Source organism: Manis pentadactyla, chromosome 18 (genome assembly GCF_030020395.1).
Source record: "Manis pentadactyla isolate mManPen7 chromosome 18, mManPen7.hap1, whole genome shotgun sequence".
Taxonomy (NCBI): Eukaryota; Metazoa; Chordata; class Mammalia; order Pholidota; family Manidae; genus Manis; species Manis pentadactyla.
This window is the reverse complement of record NC_080036.1, coordinates 14,830,372-14,855,538: the sequence shown is the minus strand read 5'-3', so window position 1 is coordinate 14,855,538 and position 25,167 is coordinate 14,830,372. Positions and strand designations below refer to the sequence as shown.

General features: G+C 45.9%; 1 protein-coding gene across 4 annotated transcripts in view; it reads right to left on the bottom strand.

The window, feature by feature from the left end:
* The window catches only part of FAN1 (FANCD2 and FANCI associated nuclease 1), a 42,649-nt gene extending 17,747 nt beyond the window's left edge, over positions 1-24,902 (bottom strand). Inside the window, exons 1-13 of one of the 4 annotated variants that reach the window (XM_036878766.2) lie at positions 24,804-24,902; positions 22,836-24,216; positions 20,695-20,835; positions 18,521-18,722; positions 15,744-15,977; positions 10,939-11,070; positions 9,091-9,199; positions 7,786-7,905; positions 5,041-5,205; positions 4,437-4,587; positions 1,711-1,814; positions 952-1,146; positions 158-286 (exon numbers count right to left, since the gene is read on the bottom strand). In XM_036878766.2, coding sequence (XP_036734661.2) covers positions 158-286; positions 952-1,146; positions 1,711-1,814; positions 4,437-4,587; positions 5,041-5,205; positions 7,786-7,905; positions 9,091-9,199; positions 10,939-11,070; positions 15,744-15,977; positions 18,521-18,722; positions 20,695-20,835; positions 22,836-24,066 — 2,913 coding nt within the window. In that variant the 5' untranslated portion in view covers positions 24,067-24,216; positions 24,804-24,902. The other 3 variants (XM_036878765.2, XM_057494718.1, XR_008994633.1) reach the window with 3 other exon arrangements.
* Positions 24,903-25,167: the final 265 nt, after the last annotated feature.

Genomic DNA, 25,167 nt, shown 5'->3' with positions numbered 1-25,167 from the left:
CTGCCAGTGGCCACTGGAAACCCTGGCCCCTCCGTCCAGCCACTCTCATGGGAGTCAGTCTTGTCAGCAGCCATGCAAGAAATGCCTATGTTTAGTGGCTTTTGATTAAGTTACTAATAAAATTAGAACTGATGACTTTCACTGTGAGTCCACTGACCTTAAAGTGATGATTCTGGGAGTTCCACACCACCAGGTCGGGGAGGCCCCCTCGACAGTGCCGGAAGTCCACAGCCAGGCGCCTGCACACACCACTGAGGACAGGGCCCCCCAAGCAGGAAACAAGATCCTGAACACAAAATACATGGACAGTTATCCATTTCCTTGTGACAGAGACCCTGAAATACTTCCAGTGATCATGAGATGGAGAAAACTCAGTGTCTAATTCAACAGAATGGATCCCAAAGGCACCATGTGGTGTTTGCTGCTTCTGCTGGGGGTCCAGAGCCACTGGTCAACTTCCCACTGGCAAGCCCTAGGCAATCAGTTTTCCTTTGGCCAGTTTCACTTCTGCCCCTCAGGAAAATCCTGGGGAGCAGCTGCGGAAGAGGGGATTTGGGTTCCACAGGAATATGACAGTGATGACCCACAAAGGCCAGCAGTCACAGAGACAGGGACAGCACTCCCTGGCCTAGGGTCACAGGTCAGGCAAAGGGCAGCTGTCAGTTAAGTGGAGAGAAGACCTAACAGGAGCTTCTTGTATGCCCTTACATTATAGTAACAGTGCTATCTGGGCAGGGTTTTATCATAGACTTGCAGAGACACACACAGAGATACATACATGTGCATATGCACATGCCTGTATATGTGTGCACATATGCACATAAACATACACATACATGCATACACACACACACACACATCGGTGTGTGTATTCTGATAACAGTTATCAAAAAAGACACCCAGCATCAGGGAGTTGTTACTTTCTGACCAAATCAACATGCTGATTTTCACCTGAGCTTGCTGGAGAGAAGCAAAGCGATCCCAGCTGACAATGGAAGCCACTCGCCCTTCCTGGGCCTGCCACGCAGCCGCCACCCAGGCTCGCAGGCTCTCCGCAGGGGCACTGTGGATCAGCTGCAGCCTGGCCTCGATGGCTGGCCCCCTGCTTGCAAAGAAGCTGTCTGTACACAAGTCCAGTGGGAATGCCTGTGTTGCAGGGAAAACAAGTGCTCACACTGTGCCTGGAGAGAACCAGAGTAATGAGAATACACAATACAGATAAAATTTGGAAATTGGCCAATTTACACATCTTCTCAAAAAATGTAAAAATTAAGTAATCTAATATAAAAGCAATTTATTACAGTGGTTTTTCAGAGTAACAATTTGAGAAAAGAGCTGTTGAGTTAAATAAGTGGAATTCTTAGTAGGCACATGTGAGGATGCATGTTAACAGTGCCTGGCACAGCCATGGGCACTGATAGGTGCTCGGTCAAGGCTGAAGCTGAAGAAACTTACACTAGATGTTGCAAGTGGAATGATGAAGGTAAAGAAGGCTTAAAGTTTAAAACTTAACATACTTACATATTAAATTCTATGAGTCAGTTTTTAAAGTTAAAAGCTATTCTTACAGAGGAATTAGCACCATACAAAGACTCTCAGGTAGGTTTCTGATGGCTGCAGACACGTGGCACACAGGTGTGTGAATCACCAAAGTGCAGAAGTGTCTGCCCACCTGAAGAGCGTACTCCTGGTGCAATGTAACTTGGTTACCTGGTAGGCATTTCTGAAGACATCTGGTATCCCATCCATAAAGATGAGATCCCACAGGAGGAGGCCATACAGTGTGCTGAAGGTGGACCCTTCCCCATGAATCCCTAAGACAGTCACACACACAGAGAAAAATCACTTTTTTTTTAAAACTACCACTATACTATAATCTACATCCTACCCAATCTGAGGGGAATAATAGAAGTATTTTAGACAAATGCAAATGCTGTTTTCATGCCATTCCTACCTCAGTTTTTTATATTATATTGTTTATTTACAGAAGCCTCATTTAAGGACAAAAATTTCAGTAATTATGGGAAAATTCAAATGCACATTTCAGAGCCATAGAGCAGTGGTTCTCAAACTTCAGTGACAAACCTAAGGAACGTATTTAAATATCAATAAATAAAAGTTGACTCCTCAGTCTCTAGGAATTCCATTCATGGGCCAGAAGCTGACGTGAATAAGCACACCTAGCACACGGCCCTGGTGCCTCGGCCCCTCAGCCACGCTTGAAGAGAGGCTTCCTGGAAGCAATCTGTTGGACGAGGCGGAGCATCCTGGGAGCCTGTGCCCTCCGACCTCACTGGCGCCACTTCCACTGCCCTCCTTCCACCCAGCATCCCACTGCCATGGCCTGACAAGCATGCCCAGTGTTTCTAAGATCCAGGGCTTTGTTAGCAGCCCTCCCCCTCAGAGATCCCCCATTTCAGAGCCCCCTCCTCATGCCACCTACATACTACATTGACAGAGTGCCCCAGGCCATATAAATGTCCGGGCAGAGTCTGGAGGGGGCCCATGGGCTCAGCCGTGGCACAGCACACAGACTTGTGTCCACAGCATGTCCTCGGCACTCTGCCACACCTCACAGGGGAAGACAGCTGGGCACTGCCCCTCCCACATTACTGTCTTGGCTAGAAGGAGTGCTGACCTCCACAACCCCTCTGACAGACTGAGGGCATTTCTCCAGAGGAGCGCCTCTGGCTGGGGGGCCCCTCCATGTGCACGAGGTCAGGGTACAGCACTAACACACTCATGTGGGCAGGGTTGCTCCATGACACATTTAGCATAAACCTGGGAGGATGCAGCCGCGGGCTAACACACCCTCCAGAGATGGGGGGCCTCACTCAGCTGTGTCTGTGGGCAAGAAGCAGCGCGAGATGGTGCTAACACCTCTCTCCAATCAAAAGCTGCTCCCGAGGACACAAAAGGCCCCTGCAGCAAACCACACTGCTCGGCCTGTTGGAGGCTCCCTCTGTGTGTTTCCCTCGGGTTCTCCTCAGATGGCCTGGTCACGTGCAGGTCATGCGCACAGCATGGCCACCAGCTCCGTCACCCGGTAGATGCCCCCTCCAAGGGGCAGAACCCCGGTCTCAGGAGACAGTGTGTCATACTCTGAAGCACGCTGACCCCCGAAGACAACACTTGAGTCAGGCAGGGGCGGAGGCGGGGCAGTCTGTTCCCACGCTCAGAGGGGCCCCCAGGGCCCACAGGCTGTGTGAGGAAGCAAGGGAATGTCCGGGCATAGCAGTCAGGCTCCAGGCTTGTCGTGGCTGGGGTACGGCATCCGAGTTGTTGGCCAGGGGATGTTTATTCGATTTCTCAGATTCTAAGGTCCTTTGTGTACCACGGTGGCCTCTCATCATTGTACATTTACATCCCAAGGAGCAGATACCAGGTGCCTGCAACAGCCAGGAAGGGTCCTCGGCTTCCAGAGCTGATGCTCCCAGTCTCGGGACTTGGCCGAATTAATTCCAACATTTAGAAAATGGCCTCTACATGAAGCTGGCATTTCAGAGGATGCCAAGTAGCTCAGAAAAAAAGAGAACTGGAGCCATGCTTGCCCCTGGCCCCAGAGCACTTCTGGCTTAGAGAGACACTAAGAATCTCATCAGCAGCGCAAAGAACACAAAGCCACACGCAGCCATGGGGGCTCCGCACCACGCACCCCCACACCACACTCATGCTCCCCACCTCTCCTGCCAATAAAAAGAAACCAATGGAAGGGAAGGCAGCAGAGGAGAGAACAGGCGGTGTTTCCCTCACCGATTTCCCCTCCGTCAGAGGCACCACCGCCTTACTTCGAGGTCTCAGTCCCCAAGGAGCCACACCCCAAGATGGTGCAGCAGGGGGAGCAGGGGTGGTTGCCACTCAGTTCTTGGAAAGGAAGACCAGACAAGCCGCAGTTCCTACTGACTCTTCCTCTCCTTCCGCAAATGGGACAGAAGGGGCTTGTTGTACCAGGAATTCAAATCCTTGCTCTTTCTAGCAGCTTCTCTGGTTCCACTGGTGCTGTGCTGTCCCAGGACCTGGCCCTCCGATCTAATCAGTTGTTACCTGACCACGAGGCCCGCTCGCCTGTCAGCAGCAGCCTGGCCCAGCTGCCCAGCCCTTCTCTCTGCAGGTTTGCTACCAGGCAGCATCTGTTAGTCCTCTGCCCTTTCCTGTCCTTCCCCACTTCCCATGAGCTCTGAAAGCAAAACTGGCCTCCCTTCTACATCCCACCGGACAGTCAGTGCTGTTCCTGGGGCGTGAGGTGGTGGACACTGGCTGTGTGAAGAAGGCGGCCTGTAACAACTGCAGTTAGTGAGATTCCTTCCCACACCCTCCCAGGTCAGCAGCATCCTCCCCCGGGGCTAGGACAGAGAGACAACAGCCACTCAACTGCTGACAAACTCCCCAGGCACCACTGCCCACCCGCTGACACTGGGAGGAGAAGGGCGCATTACCCTGGTCGAAGCCACTGCGTCTGTAATGGGCCAGTGCCACCTCCTCCACGGAGCACAGGACTGTGGTGGGGGTGGCGGCTCCCCCGGCCTCCAGCACAAACACAGACTTGCCCATCCCACGCTGGGGGCACAGCCGGCCCGTGATGGTCACCTGAGATGGCAGCAGGAGAAGGTCGGTTAGCCTCACTTCAGCTACAGGCCCAGGAACCCTGACTAGTGTCGTAAGCATGAACTTTCCAGTGCCTCCCTGCTGCCGAAGCCACCCGTTCCTAAGGTTGTAGGAACCGTACTGTGGCGCTGTGAGCACAGCCCCCTGCTGCTCTCCAGGCACCCTGACCAAGCAGGAAAACTGGCAGAGGCTGTGAGCTTCCAGCTCAGGGGTTTCACAGAAAGCCATTCCACTCAGTGTGAGCACACCAGCCCACCATCTGATGGAGGGAGCACTGCTGTGAAAACAGCTACAGCCGGGTCACTGTCTGCAATGAGTGCTAGGTTTTTCTAAGTCTCAGAAAATGCATTGAAGACCACTCTTAGGCTGCTTCCAATTCAGGAAAAACCCAGTAAATGCAGTTGAATCCAAAGTGCCCAGGGGATATTTACTTACATGGTTAACGTCTTCCACAGCTATTTCTGGGAGCTGATGAAAGAGGTGCCTGTACTTTCGACAGCTTGGAGACTCTCTCAGGCGCATGGCTCTCTGATAAAGTGAAAGACGATGTCCTGTTCTTACTTCTGGATCCGCCATCCCTTCTGCGATGCACTTAATAGCCTAGCAAAGAACATGGTCCCACATGAGGAAAGACCCCTTGGCAGCATCCTTTAATTGCATGCGACAGGAAACCCCACTGTTAGTCAGTTTTGCTAACTAGCAAATGGGCAAAGCTGTATTTCCAAAGATAAAGGATATTTCCTTTCTGATGCACAGATGTATTATCATAATCCCTGACTGTAAATGTCTGGAGCACAAGCGGCTAGTCACTACCTCTTCCTGGTCATACACACGGACATGATAGACCTCAGCTGCCACACCCTCTGAGAGACCAAGGAAGTCAGGGGTGCCCCCGCACTGTGGGCCAGGGAAGACTGGAGAGGAAGACTGGGCTAAGTGGCTCTCAGGGCACCACTTTTGGAGCTCAGAAAGAAGGCATGTGTCCCCACCCGAGCCACAGAATAAGCATCTCCAGGACGGGCCCAGGCACCTGGCTACCTCAGAGCTCCCGAAAGTCTCATGTGTGGTCAGGAAACACAGAGCTGGTCCAGATTCCTCATTTATAGGAAACAGAATCTTAGGGATTGTAATTATAATCTTGGAGGAATTACATGCATTTCCTAAGGCTATTCAGTTAGACAAATGAACAAAAATACTGAAAACCACAATAAGATACCATGTCAGAACTACTAGGATGACTATAATCAGAAAAATGGAAAATAATAAGTGTTGACAAGGATGTGGGAGAAAGTGGAATCCTTGTGCATTGCTGGCAAAAATGTAAAAATGACTCAAGCACTGAACAGTGTGGCAGTTCCTCAAAAAGCTAAATATATATAACCATATACCATGTAACCCAGCAATTCCACTCCCGAGTCTATATCCAAAAGAACTGAAAGCAGAGTTTTGAACAGCATTATTCACAAAAGCCAAAAGGTGGAAACAACCCAAGCGTCCATCTATAGATAAAGCAGATGTGACATATGCATACAATGGAATATTATTCAGCCATAAAGACAGTAAATCCTGACACCATGACATGGATGAATCTTGAGGACACTATGCTAAGAGAAATAAGCCAGACACAAAAGGACAAATACTATATGATTCCACTTATGTGAAATATCTAGAACAGGCAAATCATAGAAACAGAGAACAGATTAGAGGTTACCAGCATGGGGAGGAGGGAATGGGAAGTAATTACTTAGGGCAATTTCTGTTTGGAATGGTGCAAAAGTTTGGAAATGGGCAGTGGTGATGCTTGCACTTGTGAGTTTAATCAATTCCACTGAATTGTACTAAAGATTGTTAAGATGGCAAGTTTTACTTATATATATATTTACTACAGTAAAAGAAATTAAAAAACAAAACAAAACGGAAAATCAGTGAAGGACCAGGCCACCAGGAATGGAGGGGCCAAAGGAACTACGAAGAGAGAAGGAGGCACTGGCGTGCTCTGTGAACCTGGCCCCTGGGGGGCGATGGCCAGGCCACCCCGCCTCGGCCCACCAGCTGGCCGCTGGGCACCTTGCAGGAATAAGCACTCAGCTGGTAGTTTGCATCACTGGAGACTGGTGCTGAGAATGAAAGGAAGAGTAACAAAGTAATGAAGACTATGAGTGTGGCCTGCAAGATCTTTGGGAAAAAGCTAAAAAGACTAGAATTTTCCATCAGTCTCAAAACTAAGCTCCACGCTTGTCTACGTCTGAGTGTGAGTGGTGCGCGCCTATTAGCAGACTGTGAGTGAAGGGGAGTCTGTCAACTCTCTCGAACCTTTATTTCAACGAAGGAAGAGGCAACATAAACACAACCTTCCTCCACATTTGCTTGTGGGCCATCTCAGCCTGGGTGAACACCGAGAGGAAGCCCCACATGGGCCTCCAGGAGAGAAGACAGATTTCACCAGCTTGAAGCACTTTAGGTAACAAGGCACTTTTTCAGTTTAAGGCAGTAAAAACAGTATGCCCTATTTCCACACCCATGGTCAATTTTTCCACTCCTACATCACCCTGATTCACTTAATATGCCACTGGAAAAAAAACAAAGCTCCCAGAGGCACAGTCCCCTCCATTCAGCCCAAATGCAACGCCGGCCCAGGACGGTGGGCAGCCACACAAAGAGCCCCTGTTGTCTCAGGTGCAGCAGGAGCAGCCTCTGCAGGCCTGCCCTGCCTGCCAGGGCTAAAGGATCACGGACTCCAAGGATCCCCCCCACAGAGAACAACAGTGCAGGGGAGGTGGTGGCCCACTCCAGGCTAGTCAGCCAAAATATTCCCCCTTGGAAAGGAACTTCTTTCATCAACCTTTCCACCTGGGGCCCGTGCAACAACTGAGTAAAATCACAATTCCCACAAGAAGAAGAACCTTCCTTGAAAGCACCTGCTGAGGGCACCATCTCACCTCTCACTCCCTTAACTCCTAAGATCTGAATTCCTCATCCCCAAGGTCTGTCTTCACTGTGATGCTGGGGATAGTGCCCCTGTTATTTTGGGGTTGGAAGAGCACTGACAAAAAAAGAATGTTAAAAAAATAAATCTAATTACATTTCAATTTTTAAGGTATTAACAGTTTGCTATATATTTTTAATTTATGCAAAAGTAGGAAAGATAAAAAAGCACAGGTGGAGCTGGTTACTGAATACCGGTTCAAGGCGCTTTAAGTGCTGGTGCAGGTTGAGAGCCAGTCTGTCCCACCATCGGCCTCTACTGTCCAGGCAATATACCTTCTGGGACAAAAGGTTTTCAAGTTCCTTGACTGCTTCCTGTTAAAACAACAAAAGTTTATTAGACATGTACGCATCAGAAAAGTGTAACTGTATTTAGAAGCCATGAAGAGTGGCAAAGTATATTTATAAAGCTTATCTTTCCATTCTAAAATAATGCCAAGGACCCCAGACTGACAGGACAGGTACCTAGAAATGTCTCTCTGGAGTGGATCTGAGCTCCTGGAGGCATTCCTACCATTCAGCCAGGTCCCCTGCCAAGTGGTGAGCATACAGAGGTCTGTGAACATTGCATGGTGTTCTCTGCAAACCAGGTCAACCAGCAGTGCTGCACAGGATCAAGTTCTAGGCAGCCAAGCACTGGTGGGGGCTGCAAACCTACGTGCTCCTGGGAACCCAGCAGGTCACGGGGTTGGTGGTATGAGGAATTGCAGAGGTGGGCAGGTCAGGACAGTAATGAGGGGCATCTTCATCTAAACACTTTAACCGGAAAGGAAGACTGTGGTCTAGATTTACACACAAACTGTTCAGTCATTCTTTATGTTATAATCTTTTGTGATTTACGGATCTCTTTGAAATATCTAATGAGTCCTCTAAGAAAAATGCAAACCGCATATGCCCACAACTGTGGGGTGCACAGATTCCCCAAAGCCAATCCCATAGATCCTACAGGGATTCATGGACCCCATGTCAAGAAGCCTCACTTGAGCACCTCTTCTTTGTAAAACACCACTTTTCAATGTAGAAATGTAACATAAAATCTAACTCTAGCAATCTCAGAATGTTCAGTATAAGGAAGGATATGACCACATTTCTGACTTGTGATTATAAATTATTTCCAGACAATCCATGACAGCTGTCAGGGCAACACAAGCCAATGTGAGGTCTCCACCTCAGAGACTTCTAGAGACGTCCCGCATCACACAGGGAGTTGGAAAGAGGCTCAGGCTCAGATGGCAGAGGCTCTGTGGGGGGCTCCGTCTAGGGCTCTGTCCAGGACTCCCAGGCATCCCAGGATACACTCATCAGCTCACGAGCAGATGAAACAGTTGGTAATCTTCAGCCCACACCCTACTAACCCAGGAGTCGGCTGGCTGCCCCCACCAGTATGCTCTCATTACACTGCTGTGTGCTGACCAAACACGTGAAACACATCAGCCAGCAGGCTCTCTTCTTATTGCCCACAAATCAGTGAAAGCCGGGGGCAGGGACTTATACTCTAACCTCATACATGTGAAGTCTCTGCAGTATTTCAACTGTCCGAGACAAAATTCTCGTATAAATCCACCCAACAGTAAAGCACCGCAGAAAAAGTGGTAAATTCTCATGGTATCTGAAATGAAGACATAGACCAGCAGTTTAGTCATTTGGTTTATTTGTTGTAAGACAGTTATATAAGAAGTGACAAAGCACACTGAACTCCTATCTTTTAAAAAGACATTCTAAACACTGTCAGTTGTATACAGTTTTCTGTACCACAAACCTACATTCTAATAGTCAGCTACCATTTCCTAGGTCACCTAGTGCAGTAAAATGAGAGCTGCTAATATTCTATGATGGAACAACCTATGGCCCTTGGGTCAGATTCAGGGCCCACTACCTGATTTTGTATGTCCTGCAACTAAGTATAGTTTTCACAATTTAGAAGGTTAAAGTAAATCAAGAGCAGAATACTCTGTAGCTCATGGAAATGATAAGAACTCACATTTCAGGTCCTTAAATAAAGTTGTACTGGCACACAGCCCTACTCACCACCTGGGGCTTCTGCCAAAACTGCAGAGTTAAGTAGCGGCGATAGAGACCAGGTGGCTGCAAAGCCTAAAATACTGACCAACTGGCCATTTGCAGAAAAAGTCTGCCAACCTCTGTTCTACAATAATCTGACTTCCTGGCTATTTTTTTTTCTTTTATTTTTTTAATGAAGAAAATCATCTCTTAATTGCTTTAATCATTTGCCTTGCTGTCTTGTCTGAGAAACATTAACAAACTCACCTAAATTGTCTTAAGAAAATCCTGCACTGTACGTGGTTATCTCATTTCTAAAAATGCCTCAATTTTCTGTCTGAATTACAGAATACTCCCAAATGAAATATGGACAAAATATTCAGTTATTTTTTTCTTAACAGCAAAGGCCTGTCTGTCAGCTATGAATTTTAAGTCAGTATTATTCCTGCATGAAATTGATGTCTTAAATGATTTTTTGAAAGAGATATTTAATAATGCTAATTTTCCTCATCACCATATAATAAAGGAAAACGTTTCTTAACAAACACAGAATCTATGCTTAGCATTTATCAAACCTAAAAAATAAAGGATCATGTGTGTGCTATGGACTTGAACTTTTGAAGTACATGCTTGATTTGGCTTTCTTTTTCGGATGAACAGTTCTTGAGTTTCTGCTGAAGAACACATCTAGCATACCTCCCACAACCTCCAGCCTGCTCCCAGGTTCCCCATGTTTGAAGTCGGCTGACCAGTACTCAGAGAAACCAGTACACCAGAAGATGGCAAGCTAAGTGGATGGAGGCTGGGCAAAATGGGTGAAGAGGGTCAAAAGGTACAAACTTCCAGTTATAAAATAAATATGTCCTGGAATGTAACATAAAGCGTGTCACTATAGATAATAATACTGCACTGCGTAATTGAAAGTTGCTGAGAGTAGATCATCAAGGTCTCAAGAAGAAGAAAAAAAATTTTGTAACTATGGTGACAGATGTTGAGTATTTACTGTGGTGATTATTTCACAGTATATACAAAAAGCATCCTGTTTTACACCGGAAACTAACAGAATGTTATGTGCTAATTATATCTTAAACTTTTTTAAGAAGATGGCAGCCTAAAAGCCAAGGGATTGCTCAGGGATCTGAGTTTAAAAAGTTCACTTCAAATGTTCAGGTATTTCCTTCTGTTTCACACAGCACTTTGACTCTATGCAAAGCCAAGTAGAAAATTCAACTCCAGAGTTGGTTTGATCGCAGAACAAGAGGAGTATGTTCTTCATGAGGAAAACTGCCTTAAGTGATTGGAACAGTCAATAAGTAAATTTTGACAGGTACCTAAAAATAATCTCACCTTAGGGAAGGGTGGCTTTTCAGTTTGTTCCAATCCCTTTTTGCACCTTGAGACAGCTCTTTAGCTTCTTGCCAGTTCCCATTAGCCATTGCAGTGGAAATGTCACTCAGCATGTGTGCAGCGGCCGCGTATCTAGGGGGAGAAAAGCGCTTCCAAGGTTCAAAGGCACATAATCATTTACATAACAATTACCACATCCTATCCACTGGATCTGGTTTCATTTTGAAAATATGAGGGTTAAGTTTTATTCTAGTAATAATTTAATATATTACTCTACTGGAGTAGCTTAAAAGAACTAATACAGGCTTCCCAACTAGAAAGCTAAAACATTCAGGCCATATTATTACTTAACATGTTCCACTATATAAATGTAATATGGATCAACTCATCATTTCTGACTCCTGGTACAAATGTTTCAACAACCTGGCAACAAACATATAAAGAGATAACTGACTTCAGAATTATATTAAGGTGCAGATCTGTAACTTATTCATTTAGTCCAAGGTAGCCAGATGAATGCTGCCCCAGCTAAGAGAATTACTTGGAAGTTTCAAAAATAATTTCAGAGACCCTCTTTGGAAGATAGCAATGCTCAAATGTTATGAAACCTCTTAGCTGAAAAAACATAACTTCTCATTGCATCTTAAGATACTGAAAACAAAGACATTTGCCCAGTGGATTCTGTAACACTTTGAGCCCATGGACATTGTATTTTGGACCCACACCTAAAAGAAAGGCATGCAGTAACCCTATGTGCAAATATGGTCAAATAAGAGCAAAATAAATTGCGTCTAAATATAAAAATTTGCTCATGAACTCTTAGATCCAATTCTCTTAGAATATGCTATTGGACTGCTTTAAGGTCAGTAGAAAAAGAGAATGACACAGGGAAAAATTACCTGGAGGGTGGCCCAGCCTGGTGGGAGCACCTCCCCAACCCCAGCCTGTCCCAGGGGAATGAGGAGTGACCTCCACCCACCAACCTTAAAGCTTGAGCCAAGTCCACCCTCCAGAGGCCACTACAACCACCGTACCTCATGCCTCCCTGTCCCGGCTTCCCTAAAACCCACTGATCACACTGCTTCCCTCGCAGCCCTCCTGCTCAGGGCCGGGATGGACGGAGGAGTCCTCCTTTCTTCTTACTGCTGCTTCCAAACCATCCTTCCCTCCTTGAAAGCCCCAGTCCTTGGAAGCCTATGCTTCCTCCTTTGGGCACCTGCTGGCCTCCTGTCCCCTGCTGTGCTCCACCTCATGTCTCCAGCCACGATGGCCAGTGACTTCAATGTCTGTGAGGATGAAAAGCAGCCCGCTCAGTTTCGAGACCTCCCTGCCAAGGGCCCACCTCTCTCCGTTGCCCATGTGCCCATGCTGCTCAGAACCCTCTGTCTCCGGTGGTGGCTTGCAGCACCCTCACAACTTGACTTCAGGCATTTCATTCGCTGACCTCCACCTCCAATCCTTCCACCTCATTTACTGGTGGTCAACAATTGCCCAGCTTCACCAAGGGCCCCTGCCTGACCCCCTTGCCCAGCCACAGCACCCCCAGGCCCTGCCTGGAGCCAACCAGCCCCCTCACTGGTGAACTCACAGTGCTCACTGGGCCCGCCCTAGCCGTGTGTCCCTGCTGACCACTTCCTCTGAGCCTGCCCCCGGCTCCCTGAACTGTGCTAAGAAAATTACAGGAACAGGCTGGCTGGTTTGACTGGGGACCAGATTTCAAAGGAGGACTTACTGCCACTCTCGGGCCCTGCTCCCTGGAGAAGGCTGCCTGCCGCTCTGCAGAACCGCTTCTCCCACCTGTGCCTTCCCAGCCCTGCCCTCCAAGGGCGCCCACCTCCTCATCAGCTCTCTCCCGAGGGGACGGAGGCCCCAGAGGGGCCCTCTCAGCTCCCACCGCTGCATCCCTGCCCTCAGCTCTGTCCTCTGCCATGGAGCAGGTCCCAGGCCACCCATCTTCCCAAGGGTCTCCCTCCTCTGATGTCCCCTCTTCCTTTATCGTTGGCCTCCTTTCCTATCGGTTTATCAGCACATACGTGCACACACACCCAGTACTTTGCACCTTTAACACGCGCGGAACTGAGCCGCCTCGCCCTCACACTCCATCCAGCCACAGCTCCTCTCTGATGCCTTTTGCAACCAACCTCTGGGGAGCTGCTTTTACTGCCTCCCCTTCCTCCCACATGGCCTCTGTTGTCACCAATCCTCACCTCCACAGGCTCCTCTGAAGCAGTGCTTGGCCAGGTCACCAATTATGCACATCTCACTAAATGTGACCGTCCTTTCTCTGGCCCCACATTCACTCAACTGCCTGCTGACTGCAGACAAGTGCCTACTCATGCTCAGGCACCTTCTTCCCCAGCTTCCGCATCACACGCGCCCCCGCCTTCCTCCTGCCGTGCAGGCCGCCCCTCCTCTCCACCTGACCCCTAAGTACTGGCTGCCAGATGCCTTCCTTCTCTGCCCTCAGGCATCTCACTGAGTTCCGTGACTTCAAACACCACCCATGTCCTGGGGCTCAAATTCTCTCTCCAGGCTGGAGCTGTTCCCTGAGCTCCTGACAGCAGCCCAGCGCCATGCGTGACAGCTGACGGCTGGTGGCACTCCAGCGACCCCGCCCGATGGCACCATCCCTGCTCCTCTCTCCCCCAACCCATCTCTTCTCATGGTCCCACTGCTCACGTCAAAACATCAGGGCCATCCTATCACTCCTTTTCTTCTCCTCTGACATCTGATAATCATGATCATAATCAAGTCTTGTATCTCCTACTTCCTAAATATCTCATAGATTCACTTCTCAACTGCCGCTGCTTCTAGCCCAGTCAAGACCTCCCGCTGGACCACCGAGGTTGAAGCAGTCTTTTGATTAATTGCAGCTTCTCTTGCCGCCCTCCACCCCCCACTCCACAGGAATCTTTCGTGAAATGTGAAACAGATCACTTACCTGTCTAAACCTCTCCAACAGCTTCCTGTTACTCCGAGAACACAACCCAGTCTGCTCACCAGGGCTTCTGAGGCCTTCACCCCATATTCCTGTCTGACTTTCCCTTGCCCAGCTGCCTCTGCTTTGGCCACAGAGGTCTTCTGAGTTTCTCCAACTCGGCAAGCTCTCCCCTGCCTCAGGGCCTGTGCACATGCTCCCTGCACTGCCTGGATGCAGGCACCAGCCCTTGGCATGGCTAGCTCCTTGTCATTCTCAAGTCTCACCCAATGTCAGTCACCTCCCAGGGACACTCTCTCCCTGTTCTGCAGAAGTTCTATAAAGCAGAACTTCCCAGCCAGCCTCTCATTATCACAACACTTTCACATGCTATAATTATTCTGGTTTATTTCCTATGTTCCCCAGTAAAACACAACCCTGTGGTGGCAAACACCCTGACTGTTCAGGCCGCATCTCCCCCACCTAGGCACATAATAGGGACTCAACACTTGACTCACGTATATTGAATAAGAAAAAAGAAAAGAAAGATAAATTATTTCAAGGAACAAGGTGGCCAGAAAGGTTTCTCAGACCAGGTATCATAGAACCAGATATCATACAATTACCCTTCCTGAAGTCGGTTAAATCCAATTTCATTTACATGTTAAGGCCCTCTGCATAACAAAAGGAGTCTTGGTTATTCTTATTTACAGGATACCAAATTTCTTAAAAGAATATGGGATGGTTGATTTTTTTCTCCCCAGCTTCCCCACTTTTGAACTTGTCAACCATGGAACTAAAAAGGAATCTCCCTTAGATAAGCCAATAATCAGGACAATTCTAACACTAGATGTACTAAGCAATCCCCACGGTCCAGGCTCCAGGCACTTTACATGCATCAGCACATATCTGTAGGAAAATACTATTATCCTCCCCGTTTACAGATGAGGAAACTGAGGCACACACTGATTTCACAGTTGATTAGTACAGAGATGGGAAACTGGCTTCAGATACACATCCTCACAAAAAAGAACAGCATAAAGTCACTGAAAACAAAAAAGTTAAAAGACATGAGACAACTAAAACCAGAGTAAGAGGAAATATTACTAGAGATAAAAAAAAAAGATCGATAAAGTCAGTTTATATTGACTCTGCTTTGATTCAATAATTTCAGTAACGTACTTTTGCAAGCACATACAACACTTAAATGACTTGACTAAAATCAAGTATCAGAATCAATTTTGATTAAATTTGAGTCCTAAACCCTAAATCAAGAATCAAAAGTGACATTTTAGGAAATTCAAATTGATTTTCCTTATAGAAGCTGGGTTTTTAGGGAAATCCAAGTATTTTTTTTCCTGTCATACCTATTCCCATCTTTATAGAAACCAACTTTGACCAGTCAGATCAAACATCCATGATATCCACGGTCCCAAACAGATCAGTGCACGTGTCTAATCCCTTACGTGCATGATTCTAGTATACAAGTTAGCATTAGATTTACGTGAAGCTCCATTACTAGGAAAACATTAATCTTCAGCCTTGTTCATGCCAAAAACATATTCACAAGGCAGGTTTGTTCAAATGTCTAAATTTAAAAAATGCTCCTTGCCAAAGTTATTTGGGAACACAAGCCAAGGAAAATTTCTGTAGCTCTAAGTCAACACTCATTGGCTTTGGCAGCCATACTCTAAGCATATTTCTATATTCTCCTTCTAGTCTTAGAAATGTATACAAGTGAGGCAGAAAGACAACAAAACACAAAAAGTTCAGAAACTGTTTTGGCCATGGGCTTACATTTCTACTGTGGCCAGCAAAAAATAACAATAAAACTTTTTACATAGATGTTTAAATATATAGCTATTATAGTGAGCTAGCAGGACCCCACCTGATGAGATCTTCTCTGTCTCGGAAGATTTGGGTTCTCCGATTGACAGTGTACCTCGGAAACTCCATTCGGCCGAGATTCACCAACAGCACGGTAGAAAGCTGTCCCTGACCACCACAGGCAGCTTCCTCATCTTCCAGTGAGTCAGTCAATGAAAACAGCAGCAGGATCCGGGAGAACACAGCCCGGGGGCCTTTACAGATTCTCAGTGACTGTCCTGCCAAGTCTTTAGCTCTGAAAAGTGGATAACAGAGATAACTTTCTTTACACATTTTTGCATTTAAGCATTTTTTTAAGCACGTGGACGATGGATTTTAAAAATTACTTTCAGACAAAATAAAGGTAAATAGCATTTATTATTCTAAGCCTAAAGCAAGTCTGCCACTTGCAGCTGTGTGACACTGGGGCATTAATTAACCTTGCCGGGGCTCAGAGCCCCACCTAGGGACATGCTGAGGATTAAATGAAACGACATCTCCAAACGGTTTCATGATGGCTTGGTTTAATAAAAGAACAGGATGGAGTTTGTGTTGGCCGTGAATGTATAAGGTATCAGGAAAACTTGTAAAAGTATGTGGTATTTTACTTGACATTACCAAGTCTCACTTTTGACTCAAGTGACAATTCAGATTAAATAATAGGAATTTACTTTAAATGTCATTATCAAAGGCTCCTGGTAAAGCAGCACAATTTTATGTATGCACCAGGAAGTGGTACAAATCTGTGCCAAGGTTTGCTGCTGTTTTCTGTTGTGTAAAGCAGGCCGGGAGCATAGCCATTGCTGGGTAACTTCAGTGTGAATTCGGTTTGATTCTGGATGCCTTCAAGGTGGGTTTGGAGGTTTGAGTGAAATCCAGGGTCATGTGGGCACTTCAGCTCAAATAACTTGGATTCCATCTAAAGCAGGGTTGTTCAAACTTGGTACTATTGACATCTGAGATGGATAATCCTTCCCTGGAAGGGGAGGGGCTGTCCTGTGTATTACAGGACACTCGGCAGTGTCCCTGGCCTCTACGCACTAAATGCCAGTAGCACCCACTCCCTGCCATGACTTGACAATCAGAAATTCCTCTACAGGTTGCCAGATGCCCCCTGGAGGACAAAATCACCCCCAGTTGAGAACCACAAGCCCCACAGAAGACCTCACACTTCCCCTGTCCATCCCACAAGCTATTAAGCCAAAGGCAGGGCTGCATCCTTGGGGTGTTTTGGAATTACTGCCACCATCAGAGATATGAACGTGGGATTCCCATCACACCACCATTTACAGATTCTCAGTGACTGTCCTGCCAAGTGTTTAGCCATGAAAAATGGATAATACAGAAAAAGCTTTCTTTAAACATTTTTGTTTAAAGAACCCATTGACAGGGGCTGATAAAAAGGCCACTTCCTCCACCTCCATGCAGAGCCACAAGGGTGCCCCAGGGGACCAAGCCCCAGAGCTCCAAGCATTAAACTTGGCAAATGAACAGTGACCATCTACCAGGATAAGAACATGTAAATAGCATGCCTTTTTCTGTTTCTTCAGCATAACAGAATAAGGTAAACCAGGCACTGGCCTTGTGTGGGGCTATCAGAGACTGAGATTTCACTGCTGGGCTCTATGACAAAATGCAGAGATAAAGTACAAGCTTAAAGGATAGTGATTTTATTACAACTAAAACAGCCTTGAGGATTCTTATTTTCCTACAAGTCCAAAGATAGTGTTTAAAAAATATTAATCTTATTTATTTGTTCATATGCTAAGAGCTTATACTGAGAGAGGGCTGCTTGTTTTAATGTTCACTTATAAAATGTTACATATCAGGTCAACATAAAATACTTAAATACAATTAGATAGAAAGGATTTAGAAGACATTTAATATACCACAGGGATGAGGATTTAATACTGCTAAAGTCAATTAACTATTAATACATAACTTATTCAAATACTTTTTCAATCTACAGTATAAATTTTTTGAAGTGTTAATAGGCACATTTTTCTTAATAATGTATGCTCTGTTTATACCTATGTTTTATTAAAGATTAGTATTTTAGTATCTTCCCAACAGCAATGGGCTCTTGGCACTTGATAGCTGAAAATTAAGTGTGCATGCACACATTTATGTGTGTGTATACAGACACATATAGAATTCACAGATCACACTGACACTGTTTTAAAGTGTTTGCAAAAGCATCATCTCACTTCATCTTCAACAACCGCAGGACAGTGGATTCCCAAACTAAAGTTGATAAATTGTATTTTATACTGTGGGCAAGAGAAATAAATTCTAAAAGTTTTTACATTCTCCCCCAAGCTGAAACAGTTGCAGAGCTTCACAAGGACAAAAGAAACCATCCACAGTTTTTGGTAAATTTTTCTGTTTAAACTCAAAAAAGATTGCATATTAAGACTGATAGATTATAGTTCAATAAAGAGTTGACTAAAATAAAAATCTGATGGGTGAACAGTTCACCCTTAAATCCTGTAAGAACAGTAGTTAAAACTGTTTTTTTTTCTTGAATAATAATATATTAGAATTTACCAAAGGCATATGCCTTTCTGCTGTATTGCCTCCGAATTTTTCTTGATTGTAGGAGTTAATACGGTATTACAGGAATTATGACTACTAAACCAAGAAAGAATTCAGGTTGTTGCAACGAAGGCTCTTCTGCCTTCTCAATCTCACTCAACCTAAGTAAGCAACTACAATTTGAAAACATGCACCATCTATTATAAGTTAATATGTGCTATCAACATTTTAAATGTGTTTACTGTAAACAATAGGCAATGAAACCTTTTTAAAATCACTGCACCAACTCCAGGCTGATTCTTGCCCCATGTGCAGACCGAAGGCTGTTTAGCCAGTTTGAGAAAGCTGTCCATCAGTTGCTGTTTCTGTCCATTGGGATTCACCAAGTGGAAGGTCTTTGCCAGAGTTTTCAGTTCAGGAGCAGAAAGTAGTTCAAGCACGTCAGAGAGTTCCTGCAGCTCAGATTCTGAAAAGGTTAAAAAAAGTTGAAAGTAATTTTAAAGTTTTACTTATGTCTAGCTTTATTTAGGAAAAACAAAGTTTAGTTAGAGGCAAATGTAATGAAGTGCTACTGTAGAAACTTTAGTTTGCCAAAGCAATTACTAAGGAATATGAAAAATAGATATAAAAATTATAAAGTAATAGCATTTCTCACTAAAAAGTAAAGGAAAATCTGAATAAAGGCACATATGGATAGCCATTTTGGTTTGGACATCCTCCTTCAAAGCTTACAGGTTTATTCACTCTCTAATTGCAAAACCTCCAAGTGGATCTCTCCATAACACGTTAGAGTACAAACTGATCATCAGCCCAACTCTCCCCCGATAGGCCTCTGGCTGGGAACCCTGCCTTTCCTGACCTCCGTCATTCAACATGCATGTGCACGTTGTGCTCTCATGGGACCAGGACACCAAGCTAGACCCTTGGGATTCAGCTGAATCAGACCTGGCTGGTATCTGCCTTCCCTGCCTCCACAGCTTGGACAGTGCCTTCTTCCTCCATTCAGCAAATACCAATTGGGAGCATACTGCACACCAAGTAATGTTTTATGGCCCTAGACACACTGCAATGAACAAACCAAGTGCCTTCCCACCGGGGCTTTTCTCTTAGCACAAGCAAACAAGTATATATAATGTCAGGTGGTGACAACTGCTATGAAGAAAAGCAGAACAGGCTAAGGCAAAAGGAACATGGCGGGGAGTCTGGTTGTATACACTGGCGCTCATGCAAATTAATGAGATGACACAGCAGAGCCAGACAGAATGGGCAGGTGAGCTGTGTGGGAGCAAGCACAAGGCTCTCAAAGAGGAGTGCACTCAGCAGGCTGAAGAACACCAAGGACAGCTGTGTGGCCACAGCAGGGTGAGCAAGAGGCACAGCCAGAGCCAGATCCCACAGGGCTGTGCAGATCAAGAGAGGCCTTGGACTTGAGCAACAGTGAGCCACTGGATTTCTGGTTTTGTTGCTGAAAAGCCATTTAAAGGTGGGTTAGATCACCTGCAGCAGTCACCTGGCATGCCTGTTAATGTGGAGATTTATGGCATTTGCACCAGATCCTCCCCATCAGGTGGGGACATAAGCTCCCAGATGACCCTGGTGGCACTGACATGTGGGAAGCAGTGCTCCAGGCAGGATCCTGAGTCCCTCTGCTTAATCATTCACACTCACGCTCCTCTACTGAGCCTTGATGCCTCTCCCCCACTTTCCCTGTCCCCACCCGAGGCAAGCCCACTGCAACATTCATATTTCTTACTGCTCTCCACTACAAACTCTGCCATGTAGAAACCACTGGCTTTTGCATCATTTGCTTATTTCAGTCTAACTTGTCAGCAAGTTGAACCCAGAACTCACCTCCTCCTACCTACATTTCCAGTGCAACACTGTACTCAAGGTAGGTGGGCACTTACTGAATGCTACTCACCAGATGCCCAAGTTATCTGACATTCACATAGGCTTCACTCAAATGATATTTGAGGGAATCAACTCAAAACTCTAGGAGCAGAATGCCTGAGCATGTGGGGGTAGATGAAAATTTTAAAGATAATATTAGCTTCAAACAAACCACTTCAATCTATCATAAAATAAGGAACCCGAATAAGATGAGTTAAGTTCTTGCTGGAAGGACATTGCTGGGGAAGGATATGTTTCTTCTGTGGCAAACGGCCTCATTTCTATCCATAAGTGACTTTATGGTCCTAACCTTGAGTCAGTCAAGAAAACAAGAGCAATCTTTCCCTATCCTAGTGGTCTTAACCCAGGCTGAGAATGGCTTTAACATCAAACAAATGTGTCCTAAGGTCAAAAACTTAATTTTAAAAATCACACTTACTATTTACCAGGCACTAGCAAGGAGATGATACCCTACTACCACCACCATCATTCGGCAGACACTCAATTCATGTCGTATTGTCATGTGCCATCCCTCTGAAGCGCCTTACCTGTCTGCAGAAAGCCTGCTTGCTTCAATTCTCCAATCACAGGTGTTAGGTCAGGGGCAATCTCTTCATATTCCAATTTATTCATCTTAATCCAGTTGAATTTACGTTGAAAAAGCCTCACATATAACTTCTGACCACTGGCTGCAATAGTTACAAAAAATAGTGAAGAATATTATCTTTCTTCTCAAAAGCAACATACAAATATTTACTTTTTAAAAGTGAGTTGCATAAAAGGTACTCTATTAGAAATACACACATGCTTACTCATCTGATCTAAGGAAACCTTTTTCTTCATGTGGAAGATATCATTTATTTCAAATAGCAAGTCCCCCTGGGGATGCCTCCCTGGCCTGGGCTCCTGTCACCAAAGGCCAGGAAGAGTAACCCAGACAGAAAGCCCTGGGCCAGCGTAGCTAATTCTGAGCTGTGCAAGTCTTTGAACTTTTCAGAGAATCCATTTTCTCTTCTGTTAAAAAAAAACGGGGATGTGGGGAGGAAAACGGTCATAACACCACCTTCCCAAAGTTGGTGAAAACATTAAACAAGATGAGGTATCTGATGATTTGTGTATGAGCCATAAAAAAGTTCCAAAGTTAGTAACAATCACTGGCCATGTTAAAACTTCTAAGAACCAGGTTCCCCACTTTCTAGCCACCAACGAACATTTCTACACCCTCAGAGAAGCCCTACCCAGAATTTTAGTTATTTTGTTCTCTTTCAGTTTAATATGTATTATTCTATTTTTGGCTGAAAATAATTGGAAAAGATTTTCAAAATATGTCTAGTTTTGGTAGGGCAGCCATGTCTAACTCAGTGAACTCATCCCAGCTATTTAATTAACCTGGTTTCATTACTCCTATTAACCAGATTGTCTTTAATTTTCCATAAACTCTGAAATATACCATTGTGTTTTTTTAAATCTTCGAAGCATATTTTCCTTTAAGGAGGCAAAATCAATTAGCAATAGTTATTTTCACAAACAGACATTGTAAATGATTCTCCATAGAGAGCAACACACAAGAATCTATAGAACTTGCACTTGGGACACTTCATATTGCTCGACTGTACAGAAGCACAGAGCCACCAACTACTTAAAACAGATGCTTGCCTGAACACAACCAGCACCCAACCAGAGATCTCGGACTCCTCTGGAGCGAAGAGTCAGTGGCGTCATTTACGTCCATGTTCCTTCCGGTGGGGCAGCAGAAGTAGAGATGGAAGCTGTGTGGATACTTTATGCAACTGTGCCCAGAGAAGTATCACTGACATGTCAAAAAGTAATGCAAGGAATACCGTAATTCCACTGTGTGAACTTGAAACCCTTCTCTTCAACATGAAGTGGTAAACGTTCAGGATTTTTTTGTTTTTTACTCTGAGCAGTCAGACTTGGCTCCGTATTACTAGAGGTCAGTACGGCCCCCCGGTAAGCTTTTCCGACCCCACAAAGGACTCGGTTCCATAGAGCCGTCACAGCCCTTTGGATTAGCACTGGGCCAAGGGTGGCTCTGGCTGCAAACCTGCACGATCGGCTTAGAGCCGCCGCTTGCTGCCGAGGAATTGAGACACAGACGAATCATTTTAAAAGTACCAATTTAGCTTGAAAGCCTCCATTTCCTCCACACCCTGACTTTCAAAGGCAGAGTCCAGGAACCTAAAATACTGTTGGAGGAAAAAATAGACCTCGATCTACCTTGGTTTTGTTCCTTCCTGTATTCTACTTTCATTTTTGAGTAAATGGTGAGCAAAAACTACCGAACCACCCAGCAGTAACCCTGATTACATGCTGGAAATGGAAAGCACATTTGCCTAAGTCACGCTGGTACATTTTTTTGTCATCTGGAAAAGGTTTTACAACCACGAAACATACATGGAAAGGAAAACAGCTGCTTCCATTATAACCAACGCACAGCTTGTAAAGATGGTGCTGCAGGAGCAGACATCATGAGGCACAAAATCTCTTTTACAGGCCTGTCCTTCTCTAGGGGAAAACTGTAGGTGACTGACTCTCATCAGAACTCCCAGGGGATTCACAAAACCACACTGACTCCTTGTGGTCGTGAGATCACCACCCATCCCATCAGGGCCCAAATCATGACAGGAAATGGGAAACAAAAACTTGAAAGCAAACAGGCCTAAGATACCTGATAACTGATAAAACGTAGTTACAATTCCCTTCTCATGTTCATCAAAGAGCATTCTATCATCTTCGTTCTCAAACACAGCTCTCAGCACCACGAGGAAACTCCGAAGGTAATAGGGATGACTCGGTGGTGGTAGGATTTTACTAGGAACATCATAGCTTAACCTCTGCTCCAAAGGAATCCTGCAAGTGATTTCATCCTTTAAGTCACTGTCACCTTCCAGAGCAAGTTCTTGGACGTTACTCCATTTCGAAGCATCATGCGGAGAGCTAGGGGATTTTGCCTCCCAACTGGCCAACTGTGTTTTAGCTTCAGAATCAATAGTCATCTTCACTTCTTCACAACTACCGGCCTTACAATTTTCAACAGCCTTACCATCTCTTCTGATACTCCCCTGCTTTGTAAGACTGTCCTCTGAATTAGACTTTAATTTATTCCCCAAAGTTAAATCAGGTGGAAATAATCCCACAGCATTATCTGGGAAGGCAGGGGTGAGGGCTGATCTCCCACATTCCTGGGCAGACTTCTGGCTTTCAGCTTCCAATATTTGATTGCCTTCTACAGGATGCTCAGGAGTACTCCGTTCCTTAGGAGAACGGCAGGCAAATGCATTCTCCTTTTGAGAACTGTTCTCCAAAATCTCATCCTTGTCCTCAGTGTCTGAACAGTTATCAACCAGGTTCCTAACCACTGTGGATGAGGAACTCTTTGGACTCTGATTGGCAAATTCCTCATTCTTATCTATTGATCTTTTTGTCTTTATGTATCTTCTGGACAATTTAGATGACAGGCTTCCCAAAGGAATGACTTTCACAGTGTGATGCTTCAGCTCATCTTCATTTTTGCACACCAAGTCACCATTCCTTTTAAAGTAGGGACTTGTCTGCTGTCTTAAGCCGGTTTTTGCTAAATCACTTTGACCCAGGGTTAAATTTGTCTTTGATGGTGATGGCTTCTCTGGTGTTGCATCTTGTAAGGTTAAATCTACTGTGGACACATTTGAATTCCTTAAGCCACCGTGCTCGGTGCTGTCACTGTTAGCACACATTTCATCAAGGTGCCGGTTTAAGTCGTATCTTGGCACCATTTTATTACAAATGGGGCAGGCAAGTTTAGCAGGTGGTACATTGTTAAAAAACGAAATAATAGAATTAGATTCATTTTTTTTACTTTTGCTAATTGATAAACTTCTACGAGGTCTTTTTCTTGCAGGCGATTTCCCTTCTGACATGAGTATTAGAAAAACTGGGCGTTTGGAGCAATAAAGCACAGGATATCACTGGGAAAATAGCAATGGTTTACTTTTACTTCCTTGACTTGAAATAATAAAAGGTGGGATTCTATTTGACTTCATGCTATTCGTTTAGTCAATTTCTTCTTCCTACAAAATAAAATACATACAGATTACGAGCATTTTTATGAATTCAACAGAGGGGGAAAAGTAAGCCCTGAAACATGAACGGCATTATCTCTTGCGATAAGGGAAATCCCTGGATTTGGAACAGAAGACCAAGGCTCTACTCTTAGTGCTGTACACGCAATTCCACTGTGTCCCTGGACCATGAAATGCCAGCGTTAGGATAATTTTTAAGGCGTCTTTTTAAGACCTAAAACTCCACTTTTAAAAAGGGAAAATTTGTCTACTACAGTAGGCCCTTTTCTAATAATGACTGCATCGGTAACTTTTCCCGGGAGATAATGCCAATCTGCGCGCCCCCTACGGTCACTCCTGCCCCACAGGCCGGCGGAGAGGAGCCCCAAGCCCGCGGGCATCTGTGAACACGCTCGGGGCCCCACCGCGGGCCCCCGCACCTGACGCGCCTGGGGCTCAGCCCGGCCGCCCGCCCTCGCGCCTCCTCCCGCGGCCTCCCTCCCTCCGGCCGCCCGCCGCCCGCCGCCCGCACCGCTCAGGCCCTGCGCGCCAGCCCGCAGCGCCCCAGTCCGCCCCGACTTCCCCGCGTCTCCCACCGGCTCCGCGCGCCCAGGCATTCCCAGCCGATCCCGTCTCGGCGGGCCACAGGCTCGGCAAGTGGAGGCTCGAGCGATCGATCTCAGGCTGCCTTCCAAGCAGGGTGGTTGCACCGGCGAGCCCTCCGGGAGGCGCGGGGCCCTCCTTCCCTTCACACCCAGAGAAGGCGGGCCGCTTGTGCGCCCCGGCATGTGCACCCTGAGGGACCCCCTTCTCCCAGCCGGTGGGAAGGTTTCCTGTTGGGGTGCATTAAGGTTCAAAGTGCAGGCCTCCAGGAAGACGTAGGCCTGGACTCCTCCAATTGACCAGCGCCTGCGAGACAGCAGAGGTAATTCAGCCACGTGCTGGGCTATCCAAAGACGC